The sequence below is a fragment of the Oenanthe melanoleuca genome, chromosome 1 (assembly GCF_029582105.1).
Source record: "Oenanthe melanoleuca isolate GR-GAL-2019-014 chromosome 1, OMel1.0, whole genome shotgun sequence".
NCBI lineage: Eukaryota > Metazoa > Chordata > Aves > Passeriformes > Muscicapidae > Oenanthe > Oenanthe melanoleuca.
The window spans coordinates 42,947,789-42,962,426 of record NC_079333.1 but is presented as its reverse complement, the minus strand read 5'-3'; the positions used below and the strand labels follow the sequence as shown (position 1 = coordinate 42,962,426).

Genomic DNA, 14,638 nt, shown 5'->3' with positions numbered 1-14,638 from the left:
TGCCCTTGTTATCCCGACATCTGGCTACGCATATCAATTGTTTATTATCAATTTATTAGCTAGTTCAGCTATTCTTTGTCTTCCAAACTCGGGCCTTCTAAGAGGGTCTCTGAGGTTCTCTAGCCCTGCCTCACCCTAGAGAAAATCTGTGTGAGCTGCGTTTTATCTGACCATTATCCGAAATTTCTCAAGGTGACGATTTCCCCCCGCTGTCACGGCTCGGGGTCAGTTTCGGAGTGTCCCGCGGGACTGATTTTTACCAGGGACATGTTTTCTGCCAACACTTGGGAATCAATCCCGGCTCCGGGCCGTGTTTGCCGGGTACCGGGTCCGCTCCGCCCGATGCTCACGGACATCCCGAGGGCGCTCCCGCGGGGGCACCGCCCCAGCCCCGCTCCGTCCGAGCAGCTCCCGCCCGCGGGCACGGCCGAGCCCCCAGCCCGGCCCCGCCCCGGGTCCCACCGCGGGCAGCGGGGCGCGGGCGGGGGCGGGTCAAACGCGGCGGCAGGTGAACGGGGAGGGACCTTAAAACTCGGGGCCGGACAGCCTGGGGCCGCCCGCTCCACAGGCGCCAGCGGGACCTGGAGGGGAGCAGCGCTGCTCCCCGGTCCCGCGTGTCCTGCCCGGGAGGGTCCGAGCGGCTGCCTCGTGTCCTGCCCAGCCGTGCCGGGTGAGTGTCCCCAGGGCTCTTCCTCGTGTCCTGCCCAGCCGTGCCAGGTGAGGGTCCCGAGGGCTCTTCCTCGTGTCCTGCCCAGCCGTGCCAGGTGAGGGTCCCGAGGGCTCTTCCTCGTGTCCTGCCCAGCCGTGCCGGGTGAGTGTCCCCAGGGCTCTTCCCCGTGTCCTACCCAGCCGTGCCAGGTGAGGGTCCCCAGGGCTCTTCCTCCTGTCCTGCCCAGCCGTGCCAGGTGAGGGTCCCCAGGGCTCTTCCTCCTGTCCTGCCCAGCCGTGCCAGGTGAGGGTCCCCAGGGCTCTTCCCCGTGTCCTGCCCAGCCGTGCCGGGTGAGGAGCGGCTCCCACGTGCCGCCCCGGTGGGATCAGGATCGAGGTTGCGATTAGTCTGTGCGCGGGTGGCGATTCGTGTGCCGGATTTGGGTTTGGGCAGGCACGCCGCTGCCCCGGGCCGATCCAAGCCGTGCTTGGCCCGGCGCGTTCGGACCGCGCAGCCCGTCCCGGCAGGAGCCGTCGGAGCTCCGAGCCAAACCCGGTGTTCGCCTGCGTTGCCCTCTGACAGGCACGGACGGCAGTGCTGCCGCTTCCCTCCGCTGGAGACTCGCAGCCGCGCGGGAACTCGGCGGAATAAAGGTCGCCGTGGAGGGAGGCAGAGGCTGGGATCCAGCTGCTAACGCCAGAATGGGCATTCCGAGTGGTTTGCAATAATGGTGTCTGGGTTGGCAAGTTGGGCGTCCGGGTGGATTGGCTCCCTAAAAGCTAATTGCAGTGTTCTAGTAGTGGTAGATAAGAGGGAGAAAAGCTTTCCCCCCTCACCCCAAAACTTGCAGCCTTGGTTCAGAACTGCAGGGTGAGATGGCACTTGGAACACAGACTGTTCAGCTCAGCGGTATGAACTTCCCGGACTTTCCTTCCATTCTGGTTAGCCTTTTGCGAAGGTTTAATTGGCTTCATTTTAATGACTTTGCAGCAGACCTGAGGAAATCCTCACCAGAATGATGCAGCTATCTCATCATAGCCTCACACGTTAGGTCAGTGTAAAATTTGTGCCAGTTTCAGCAGAGACAAAGCATGAGAAGCCTCAGGAATTCCAGCCATCTTCTCAAGGTTGTTTTCTTTTTTGCCTTACCCCATTTCAGCTTTCCGCATCACAGTAAATCTGACCTCTCCCTCTTGCCTCCAGGCTTGCCCGTACAAGCTAGGCCCTCGTACCAAGGGTATGTGTTGGGGCACGTTTGGTTGGGATGTAATCACACCAGGGTAAAAAGTTGTTTTTCCCTCCCTCCTGTGTAAGAATGAGAGATTTTTGTGAACTTTGGCCAGTGTTGCGTTGCAAGGTACCATGCTCTCCCCACAGTGCAGCTAGCACCAAGAGGAGATGGAGCTTTTATCCATGGCCTCTGTGGATCTCCCAGTCTGGCCTTGGGAGATGATGGACCAGCTATACAGGTTCCCAGCTCGGGTTTCAAAGTGTTTTGTCCATTTCAGTGATAGTTTCCAAATGGCTGCAATCAGTGAAAGCTGAGCCCTGAGACTGAAGTCTGGACTTCAGCAAAACTTACTTTCAAAAGGGCAAAGAGTGTGGGTTTTAGTTTTTAAGGGTAGGAAGAAAGCTGAAATGGGACTTCTCTGATGTTTTACTTTCTGTATTCTGCTGGAGTGCGATAGCATCTAGAAAATCAACAAACACTTTAGCTGAGGGCTTTTTCTTCTCAACTCTATGACTCTGCCTCCTTTTTTGGATGACATAGCAATGAATGTGGAAGGGCAGGCTCTGCTCTGTGTGCCTTTGCCTGCTGGTTTGTGCTATATAAGCATACAGCCCTGACAGAGCTGGCTGAGGCTTCTCACCAGTGCTGGCAAATTCAAACGTTGTACTTGTGAGATGAAAGGCTTTGTCTGAGCTGCAGCAGAAAGTCTTTGAGGCCTGCTGGAGGTGTCTGGGTGTAGCAAGGACTTCTGCTGAAGGAGGCCAAGTAGTACTTACCTCCAGGATAAAGAAAGCAACTCAGCCTTCTAGGGCTATGGTGTTGGCAAAGAAATCCTGTAAAAAATGATAGAGAAGTCTCTATTTTGTCTAGATGTGGCTTAACTCATGCAGTGATAATAATTTCTATTGCTTTGGAAAGTATGCTGAAAGGCAAAATGCTGACCAGAGTCAACCACAGAAAGGGAAGGAGAGCATAGAGGATGTACAGAGGAACTGTATTAAAATGTACTTATTTCCTGCCCAAAGCCTTGTTGAGTAACACACTGAGGCATGCTTGTCCCATCATAAACTGATGGAAGGAAAGAGTTTAACAGGTTGTTTGAATTCATAAACATATGGGTGAGATAAATGAAAGTGACTTACACTTGCCTGTGGCTCAGGAGAGACTGTTAGGAAGTTTTCTTTTTCACAGGTCTAGAGCTGATTTTTCACCATTTGAAAAATGACCATTCTGTGTATTGTGTCATCCTGCAGGTAAAAGGACACAGAAAAGATGGACTGGGGAACTCTGCAGGAAGTTTTAGGAGGTGTAAATAAGCACTCCACCAGTATCGGGAAGATATGGCTCACAGTCCTCTTCATCTTCCGTATCATGATCCTGGTTGTGGCTGCAGAGAGAGTCTGGGGAGATGAACAACAAGATTTTGTCTGCAACACACTACAGCCTGGCTGCAGAAATGTTTGTTATGACCACTTTTTCCCCATCTCTCACATCAGACTCTGGGCCCTGCAGCTGATCTTTGTCTCCACACCTGCGTTGCTGGTGGCCATGCATGTGGCTTACACCAGGCATGAGAGGAAAAGGCGGTTCAGGAATGGTGAGAAAATTGATATTGAAGAGCTAAAAAATGAAAAGATTCACATTCGGGGCCCCTTGTGGTGGACATACACCAGCAGCATCTTTTTCAGACTGATCTTTGAAGCTGTCTTCATGTATGTGTTCTATTACATGTACGATGGCTACCAGATGCCCCGCCTGGTGAAGTGCGATGCTTGGCCCTGCCCCAACACTGTGGATTGTTTTGTGTCTCGGCCCACTGAGAAAACCACTTTTACTATTTTCATGCTTGCTGTATCTGGGATCTGCATGGTGCTGAATCTGGCTGAGTTATGCTACCTAGTGATAAAAATTTGCATGAGAGATCCCAGGAAAACAACAGTTTTGAAATAAGTCCCCAGTTTCAGGATTTACTGGCTCCCCATTTCCCTTAAACTTTCTTAGGTGTAAGAAAACAATAAACAATATTTTCACACTCAAGGAAAAGGATAAAAAATGAACTTTTCTGTTTTAAAACTGATAGCCTCCCTGGGAAGCTGATACTGAGGCAGATTTGAAAGATCATAAGGTTATTCAGTATTCCTGCATCCAGAACTAGAGCAGCCTTCTGGCACCAGCTTCTCCAAGTTTGCTTATGCTGGGATTCTATTGTTGGGACAGTTAACTCTTCAAATAGTAGGAGTGGAAAGGACCAGAGAAAGCTCTAGTGCCCAGAGGAGATCCAGGAATCACAAACACACTGTATTGGCTCAAAGGCAAAACAGGATCAAAGGCTTTTGGTTAAAAGTGGGGTAAAGGACTTTTTGGGGCACGTCACAGTTTTTAAAAAGCAGGAAGACAGGGAGGTGATTGTGTTTATACTGTGTGTCCTCTCTAAGTTATCTGGAGAGCAAGAAAATGGTGTAGGAACATAGATACTCTGGCAGTGCATGCTATCAGCTTTGCTGGGCACCAGCATGTTTTTTTTCTTCTCATCTTCTTGCCCACACTGAGAAGCATTTCCTTAAGGATTGGAGTGGCCAGTCTCAATTGCCTGTGAGTGCTATTAGGGCAATGCTGCCTCCCTATAGTCACAGAGACTACAGCAGTGGGAGGAATTAAGTTAATTTTTCATTCTCTTGATCAGATAAAAAAAGGATTGTCAGCTCTGAGAGGGTAGAGGCAGTGCAACTGTCTTCCTCCTCTTGTTCTCCCCCAATATGTTGTGAAGAACCTCAGTACAGTGATGAAGAGGTGTTTTACCACCTGACTGTGGTATGCTTTTAAAACTTTTTTTTTTTTTTTCAATAAAAAACAATTAAAAATGCTTTTTTATTCTGCTGGTTATCCAAAAAAAGTGCTTGAACTTATAGCATGCTATCCAGTGCTTCTTCCATTGCTCCTTTTTTTTCTATCTAGCCTGCACAGCTTTTCTTCATAAAACCTTCTCCCTGTCTGAGGTGCTTTTCAAATGAGTTGAGCAAACTACTCCCAGTCTCTCTAACATTCCACATCACCATTCCTTTTCTTAGAGTTGGTCTAGCAGGAATTACAGACAGCTTGCAGAGCTAAAGTAGCAAAGGACCTAATCACAAATGAGGAGGAAGTTGATATTTTTCTTGATGTTCACACTGCTGTGCTGTAAATTGTATATTACTAATTTGAAGCACTATATGAGTCAGTCTGGTCTTGTCTCAAAGTAGTCTCAAAAGGTGTTTTATGCCTGTAATGAGTAACATCTGGCACTTAGGGCAATGCAGTTTATCTCCCAAGTGTGTGCCCATTGAACCCACTTCTAGAAAGCTGGCTGTTTCTCCTCCTTAGCTTTAATAACTTTTTTCCCCAAAATGAATGAGCACTGTCTCAGCTTCTATTTGCATTCATCTTTTACTGTACATTTAAATTTATTGTTGGAGTAAACAAAGCTGCATGAAATAAGACCCATGACCCTTCAATGTGCACTGGAAGTGGAGCATAAACTGGCTTCTCTTGCTTGTGAGTTACATCCTGTGCTACAACTTGACTACAGATGGAAATCTGTCATCTAAGAGAGAAGCAAGAAAACCATAAAAACACCGTCCTCAGAATCATGAAAAAAAAATAAAGAAGGTCATTCATAATGAGCTGGACTGGAAACTTGGACTGTGAAAACATCCTTAATTCAGCTCCAAAGAACACAGTTTTGGGACATATCAGGTTTGTGCTTGATAGAGTTCCTGCATTGTTCCATGTACAAAGAAAGAAAACTAGTCCCAGTATTCTAGTATTACATTTCTTTTGTAACAATACTTTTTTTCTGAAATTATAATTAAAGCAGTTTTGTGGTGTCTGTTTTCTGTATTACTTGTACGTGCTGTGTTGCCTAATGTGTTTAATGAAAATCTGTTTATCATAATGGAAAATGTAGGCACCAATACTATACTCAGTAGCCAAGGGCTAATGTAAGGATTTTAGCCTTCTGCTGCAGGTTGGTGTTTCCATTGGTTACACTGCCTGTTACCCTAAGTTTCCTGAGCTCATAGTGGAAGGTCGTATATGTGCTCACTTGAAATCAAATATGCTACTTAAAACAGCCTTGCAACCAGCTCCATAGGGAAAGAGTTTATTTTCCTCTCTACCTTTGAATTTAGTTGGATCTTGGAATGAGACACAGCAAAACTTAACACTATGAAGTTATCTTAAAACAGCAGATTGGCAAATATATAATCAGAATGGGAAAAAAAGAAATGGAAAAAGTGCTTGGATGTAGCCAAGAGAGGGCTTTGATCCAGAGCTGCAGCATCAGGCAATCTGTGTATGTAATTTAACTGAACAGCTGCTTTGTATGTGAAACAAAAAATCAGATACTTTTTAGGAACATGAGAATTGCATCTATTTCTACACTGCATAGCTGACGTTCTACAGACGGGTTTCATAAAATATATTGCTGTGTTGAAATTGTGTATGTTCTTTCCTGAAATGCACTAGTAGTGTCTGCATATCTGGTACTTGGGTTGTAGGCTTTCCTCAGAATAGAGATTGCAAACTTTATTGAAAACTCAAGCAGCAGATCTGAGGTCATGACTGTAAAAGAGGCTGATTCCCCATTGTTCAGTATCCAGCATGGCCAGGACCTAAAGTGTCTAATAATGTGGTATTAGAATTGGGAAGTGTAGGAATGGGACTGGCAGAAATTATTCTTTGACTGAAATTGCCTGGAAAAATCACCATTTACTCAATCAGGTTAAACCTTCATCCAAAATCTTGAAACCAAAACTATAAACATATTTGTCAGAAGAGTAAGGAGATGAGGGGAAGCAAACTTCATTGGTGACTCATGGACCCAGACAGAGAAAAAATCCTAACTACCTTGGGAAAAAGACTGATTTAAAATGAAATTAGAAGTATAGATCTTCTGTATTTATAACTTCTGGATATAGAAGTACCTTTATTAAAGGTTTTCTTAAACAAAAATAAAAATATCCTTTGGTTGTTTACAGTTATTATAAGTCAATGTGCTAAATTATTTTATATCTGATAGGACAAATATAAAAGACAAATTATATGGTCTATGCAGAGAAGTGCACCCCTGTACTGTGGAGGTTCAATTCAAAATAGCAACTCTGTTGAAAGCTACTTTATTTTCTAAAGAGTATACTGCAGCACTAAGGAACAGCTAAGATCACTTTGCGAAATTAACTTGGTGAAAATTAATCTGTTTTTTTTCTCTAATTATAATTTCCTCACCTGAAAAATAGGCTAATGGGATTTACCCCACAACAAAATCACACTGAGAGAGTTGCACTGTATTTTTGTTCACCTATTCTGATATTCAGGGCAGCCACTACCATGACAGTTAATTACAGGGTCATTTGATTTTTCACCACCTTATTATCTACACAGTCATTTGAACTTGTTTGCAGACAGTGGCAAGAGTAATGGTAACTCTTAGAAGCTTAATGAGCTAAGACTAGTGGTAATGACTTTCAAGGTAGTTCAGAAGGTACCTACACTTTTGTCCCCATCTGACCAACCTAGCTTGTCACTGTCATTTTCTCTTATGAATTATATTTCTCTTCTATAAAGCTTCTGCTTTGACTTGGCTGTTCTCCATACAAAGTTTTCTAGCCACCAAAATAAAGTCTTTATAACCTAGGCTTGGAAATGCATTGATTTGGAAGGCCCAGATGAGGAAACAAGTCACATCTCAGACTCTTCATCTCAGAAAATTCCTTGCTCTTGCTATGGTTGACCCCCCATCCTACTGTAGATTTAAATGTCAGAACTGGTCACATCATTGCACTTACCTTCTCCCTTTTTCTGACAGTTTAATCACTGCCACTAACTCAGAGGTTATTTCACATCTGCTCTATGTATTTGAATATCCAGATCCATTTTATTTGAATTGGCCATCTACTAAAAACATCCTCTCCAAGAACACCACCAGGCTGACAGATGCTTGCATAAATCTTTGTGGTAAAGGAGTGGTACAGCATCAGTATGAGGTATGTTTTCATCAGTATGTTTTCAGTGAACTGAGTGAACTTGCAGAGTTGAGCCATGAATGACTGCAGGTTTAGATGAGTGTTTTGAACAGCAGCATATATTCTGTGTGCTGCTAAAACCCAGGATTTTGGTCATAGCCTGGCACAGTCCCCAGGAAAAGGAATACTGTAGTGAGTGGTGCAGATGTGTTGGTCTGAAGCATCAGGCATTTTTCAATGGACAAGCTGTGCTGGGCAGGTTTACTTACTTATGCAAGATGTATATTTTCTGTTGTCTGGGCAATTATGGCAATTTAGACACGTCATCTGGGAAAGACATAGCAGGCTTAAAACTGTGTAAGTTGAGATAATGAAATAGGGTTTAAAAGCAGATAATTTTCTGTGGAGATTCAATCTTTATGACAACATATAAAAACTCCTCCATCACCTCTCAGCAATCCACATATTAGCAGGAGGAATGCTGCACTTCTGTTGTGATGATTGGAAAACTTGCTATCTGTTTAGTATCCAACTATCAGCATTTCCTTCGTCACAAGACTTCTTTCACTTGATTTGAAAGTATAATGACAGTCCTGGTACACAGAGCCAACCCTGACTATCATTGTTCCTGAGTTTTCCCAATTGAAAGACAATGGTGACAACTACGTCATGTTCACAGGGATCAGAACAGTTTAATCAAACACTGTTTGCTAAGATCATTGCAACAGCTGCCAGAAAAAATATATAATTATTGTGTGGTAAAGATTTCAAACCCATTGTAGGTTGCATCATTAGTGTAATGTCTGCTTACAGTTTGTCATGTCTCTGCCCTAGATATTGCATCCTTTTCAAATATACAGTTTAAACAGCTTCCACAATCTGTCCAGCATGGATAAAATAAAAAAAAAAAAACCAAAAAATAACAGTCTATTCCTTTACACACACGTGCACAAAGACACAGAACAGCAAACTGACTAAATCATTCCCTTGCTGTTATCTGTTAGAAGACTGAATGAGACATTGCAACATGGATTTGCTAGGCATAATTTCTGCCTATGTCATGATAGAAGCTTCTGTGTATTGCAGTAAAATAGTTATTAATGACTCATTGTCAGAGCATCAGGATCCACCAAATGGGATAAACTATGCAGCTGGGAGGAGCTGTGGGTAAGTGGGAAAATAAGCTTAGGATTCAATAAGATCTTTATCACTGGGAGAAATGGTTTAACAACAGCAGTTTTAGAAGGTAGGAAGGTCTAAGTGCTTCTGTTGAGAAACATGAAGCACTTGCAAAACTGTTGGATGGAGACCTGAAGAAAAGAACAGTTTTGTGAAGAAAAACTCTTTTGTAAAGAAGAACTGGAGCTTGTGGAAGACCATCCGTGGAACATGACACAATAATGTGATTGATTTGAAGAAACGTCATACTGGTATGCATTCAAGGTTTGTCAAAACCAGGATGTTTAAAATTAAATTTTCAATCTTGTTAGCACCCAAAAGTCTACTTGCCAGTGCAGGGTTTGTCCAGGTTGATGTCTGTCAACACGATGCCTTTGTGCTTTTAGCAACTGTAGTAAGACATTGGTGTGCTAAAGTACATTCCACCTAAGTATATGAAGTGGTATTGTGAGTAAATAAAATTCCAATTAATATAAGTGAAATTGGTGATGGATTTATATTTTTTCTCAGCACAGTTAGTAAAAGCTCCTTATGCTTTGGTTGTGTGTCTCAGAAAACAGGCATTGTCCCAGCTGGAGAAAGACAGAAATCCAGATCACTGTTTAGTTTTGATCACTGTTCAGCTTTGCTGCCCATTTTGCTATATGTGCAAACATTGGTGGAGTTCACTGAAGCCTGGCCTGCAGCCAGGAGATTATTTCCCACCAATGGCATGCTACTTTGGGCTACTGATTTCTTTAATTCCAAAGGCAGACCATCACATCCTGCAGCAGTTTGAATTTTGTAGAGGAATTTTCCTTACATAATACTGTTTTTTCTATTTTAAAGCAAGATACCTATTGCTGTTCCTTTCTGTGAAAGGCACTAATTATTTCAGGCCTTTACAAATTCATCATGCATGACACCCAGGTACATTCCTGGTAAAACATACTGTATTTGCTCTTATCCTAAACACAATGGAAAAGAACATCCTTGTTTAGAAGCCTTGGTTGTGGTTTGGCACAATTAATTGCCCACTGGCAATACTAGTTTAGGGCATTAATACTTATGTCATTCCCTCCTGCTCATTCTTATCCTGTCTGCATCTCTCTCCCACCCATTCAACACGGTGCCTCCAATCCCAGGACCTGCACTGAGCCAGCAGAGTTGTTTGCACAGCTGTGCTCAGCACTGGACTGGCCCACTGTTTTAGCTGATGAAGAAACAAATGTTTTGCTTTGCTGGATTGTTTTTCAGATGGATTTATTCCTTGATCTTCATTACAAGGAGACCATATGAACTTCCACACTGACAAGACTGTGGAGCAGTAAGCCATGGTGTTGGGCAAGAAGAGCTGTAGGGAGTGAGTGGAAGGGTGAAGGGAATGGCAACATGAAGTTTATTTGCTGCTACACATGCTGCAATTTCAAACCACAGCCTCTGGCTGTGTTTTCCTGAGTGACTGCTACTAGAAAGGCAAAAATCTTAACTGCCTTTTCTCCATTTGCTGTTGTACCTTCCATGCCCCCTATTCCTTTCTACTGGCCCTGCTGCTCAGATACTGCCCATCTTCTTCCTTGCTCCAACACAACCTTTCCTCAACTTTTGTATGGGTTGATTTAATTCACTAACTGAGCAGTGAGCTATTTGAACGCTGCATTTTAAATTTGTTTTCTTCAGCTCAGATTTCTGCCAGATTTCCTGTTGTGGCAGGAATCAATGTGTTTCAAACATCAATTTTTTTTTTCATATTTCTATCTGTGGTGTCAGAAAAAAAAATAGTATCATACCATGACAGAATGATAGCAGGCATAATTCCTCTTAAGATTCTGCATGTCCTATGTCTCTCTTTTTGATTCTTCCTCCTAACAGATGCCTGGCTTGTACAGTTATAGTTCTTCCTCTACTACATCTTACATGGAACTTTTACTTACATGTAACTTTTTTACTTGCACGTAACTTTTTTACTCACATGTAACATGGAACTTTTGGTTCCATGAAGATGAATGGAAAGCATCTTGCTGTTCCATATCCAGAACATTTAGATTTATGTTGTTGTTGCTCTTGTTGTTCTTGTAGTATTAGGAGATTTCCCATGTTTCCAAAGGAAAGAACCAGAAAGGACCAGAGGAAGCTGGTTCTGGTGGGTGAAACACCAGCCTAGAGTCTCAGTGCTATTCTCAGAACAATATAACCTAGGATGAGATATTTAGTCTTCCTGTGCCTCCATTCCTACAAACTAGAATTCACCGTTTGCCCTACAAAACTAGAAATTAAAATACTTCCTGATACCAGTTCTTAAGCCGCCTTCTCTGATAGCTGTAGTGTCGTACAGAACAGAACACTAACTGGTACAATAATAAAAACTAGTATATAATACGAGATCAAACTACAACTTCAGTCTTTTTATTTCATGTTATTTATTATTTACTAGATTCTAAAGTCCTTCGATTTATCCATGTAGAAAACAGCCAGAGATTTTAATCCTCCTTGCTTCGAGCTGTGCCTCTGGAGGCAGCAGTACCCTTTCCCAGAATTTAAATATCTTTAGTGCCATCTTCTGTAGGGCAGTGGCATGTCAAGCACAATTCTCTTCACTGACATACTGCACAGTGCCACAATGTGCTGAACTGAAGGCATTTGTAGCTCTTTTTTTTGGCTGACTGTATGGGTAAAACTGCTATCAGCACTGCTGAGCCATGTGTCACTTTGGCATGGATTATGACTGAGGGCATGTACCACAGTTTAGGGCCTTTCCACCAATCTGTGCTTGGATGCATGGTTACATAAGAGTGATCCTCTCCTGTACTTCAAAATAGATGTTTAAATTAGAAATAGCAAGGGGTAAAACACTGTCTTAGATCGATACTGATCTGAAAAAGTCTATTTTTCTCGTTGAGCAACAGCTCAGGTTCAGATTTAGATCAATCAAGAAATATCTCCTTAACTTACAGGATCTTTTTATAATTTCATAAAGCTTGGCATCTATTTTTTATTTTCTTTCCATGTACCTTGTAATGAAAACGCAATTCCTCTAATGTTAAAAATATTTGCCTGACTCCTCAGTCTCCCCATTTCCTGAATTCACATTGTTTCTGTGCCAGCCAAATCATGTACTGCTAAATGTCTGTCTACATGCACAACAGGGGTTGTCACCTGTGTGGAGGCTTGGATGGAAGACAAAAGACAATACTAAAGAAGATAATTAATCCCTCTATGGAGACATTAAAAACCCAGCTGGACACCTTCCTGGTAACCTGCTGTAGGTAACCCTGCCTTGGCAAGGATGTTGGACTGGATGATCTCCAGAGGTCCCTTCCAACCTTAACCATTCTGTGATTCTGTGTTCATTTAAGGAAGGCTGAAAGAATCGTAGGCATGCATTTTAATGTAAAAATTCAAATGTCACCTTAAGTTGTGTGTTGCTGCCTAGTGTTAATGCCAATGAAGAGAACCCTTAAAGCATAATGAGAACTAGCAGTGCTGTGCTTCTTTAAAGATAAGTGAGGAAACTAGCAGAATGGCTCTTCCAGGGAAATCCTTCTGTCAGAAAGTCGTCATGGAGAGACACTTTTGGGCACCATTAACTAAATCTGAGCCTGTTTTCTTTCTGAATAAACTTCCTGAGGAGACCAGTATGATTTTTTCTATTCACACTTGTTTGGCTACAGATTGTCCTGTTCTAGTGTGTGACTAATAAGTCATATGTCCTCAACATGCTTTTATCTTGGGCTTTCACCAGTACATAGTTGGTTCTTCACTTTTAAAACTGCTTCTTTCAAGTTTTCCCCATGGATTTTGCATCCGTATCTGTCCCGTTTTCTATAAATGACCCAGAGGGTTTTGCTGACAGACCAAACCTCTTCTTGTATGAACTCAGAAGGGAATTCTTGAAAAGGAAATTCTTAGCTGATAGGTGTAGTCCCATGGCAGGCAGGCACTGCATCAGGTTCTCCTAGTTCAAAATGTAAAGGATTCTACCATAAAAACCTTCTCTGGCACAACTAAAAGGATGCTCTAGAATCTCACTGCCCTCCTGAGTAAGAATATTTTTCTTAATAAAACAGGTGTCAAAGCCAGTTTGATCAGATAGAGGGAAATACCACTTGAAACCTACAGAGAGTGAAAAAGACACCAGAGAAATACCCAGTGCTTCATGCTATTAAAACTTATGAGCTGAAAGACTTCACTGCATGAGGAGTTTGAATGTTAGGAGTTACTGTGACTGCTGGGACTTCATCCTGTACCCTAACACATCTCATGCCCCAGTGCTTCAGGGTCAACCCTGTGATATCCTGTGATACATTTAAAATCATGGCAGCACTGTGTTTCAGATATATCACCCATCTCTGACCAGTCATTTGTCCTTGTGCCACCTCTAGTGCTTAGGATCAACAGAGATCTTCCTCTCTAGTGCTTTCGGATGAAATATTTACAGGGACCAATCAAGCAGGGCAAGAATACAAGAACATGGGCATGGTCAGATTCAGATTCTCAACAGTTCTCTGCTACACACAGCCCCTCAAAGTGCCTCAAAATTTTTATTGAATTTTTTTACTAGATAAATTGGATATGATTGGTGTGGTTCTGTTTCCAGCTCTTTGTAGAACAGCTATCAAGAGAAACTCATATATTACTGCTGAAGAGTTGTTGAGTCATCAACCCACTGAGTCATCATGCCACTTTAAGTCATTCTTTCATAGAACCATAGGATGGTTTGGATTGGAAGGAACCTTAAAGATCATCTATATCCAACTCCCTTGGCCAAGGGCAGGGACATCTACTGGACTATGTTGCTCAAATCCCCATCCAACCTGGCCTTCAACACTGCTGGGGATGGGGCATCTGCAACTTATCTGGGCAACCTGTTCCCATGACTCACCACCCTCACACTAAAGACTTTCTTCCTAAAATCGAATCTAAATCTATCCCCTTTCAGTTTTGAGCCATTCCCCCCCATCAAGTCACATGCTCTTGTACCAAGTTCCTCTCTGGATTTGTTGTAGGCCCCTTTAGGAACTGGAAGGCTGCTATATGGTTTCCTCAGACCCTTTTCACCAGGCTGAACAGCTCCAACTCTCTGAGCCTGCCTTCAATAGCAGAGGTGCTCCAGTCCCCTGATCATCTTCATGCCCCTCCTCTGCACTCATTCCAACAGATCCCCATCCTTCTTATGGTGGGGGCCCCTTGAGTTGGATGCAGCACTCTGGGTGGGGTCTCATGAGAACAGAGTAGCAGGGGAGAGTCACTTCCCTCCACCTGCTTTGAGCAGAACCACCTCCCACTCTGCTTTAGACGCTGCCCCGGCTGTGTGGCTGTATTCCTTTCCCTGGTGCAACACTACAGAACACACAAAAGCCTAACCAAAATATAAGTGATAGCAATATTTTTTAGCATTTATGCTGAAAATGTCAAGACGTACTTTTAAATAATAACTTTCAGAAGAGTGACAACTGATCTGTGTTTTTGAGGGGGTTTTGTTCTTCCTTTTTCCAAAAGTTTTGCGCACAACAGCTTGACAGCTGATCCTGACTGAGGATGGGCCTGAGGAAAAGAAAAGAGGGGCTGGCAGCCCTTTGGGGCTCTTCATGCAGGACACAC

The 14,638-nt window shown here is 43.3% G+C and overlaps 1 protein-coding gene across 8 annotated transcripts in view; it reads left to right on the top strand.

Moving 5' to 3' along the window:
- LOC130265579 (gap junction beta-2 protein-like) overlaps positions 1 to 5,765 on the top strand; it is a 35,508-nt gene extending 29,743 nt beyond the window's left edge. The window contains exons 1-3 of one of the 8 annotated variants that reach the window (XM_056515245.1): positions 462 to 670; positions 953 to 999; positions 3,134 to 5,765. In XM_056515245.1, the coding sequence (XP_056371220.1) occupies positions 3,153 to 3,830 (678 nt within the window). In that variant the 5' untranslated portion in view covers positions 462 to 670; positions 953 to 999; positions 3,134 to 3,152 and the 3' untranslated portion in view covers positions 3,831 to 5,765. The other 7 variants (XM_056515304.1, XM_056514863.1, XM_056514944.1 and 4 more) reach the window with 7 other exon arrangements.
- Positions 5,766 to 14,638: the final 8,873 nt, after the last annotated feature.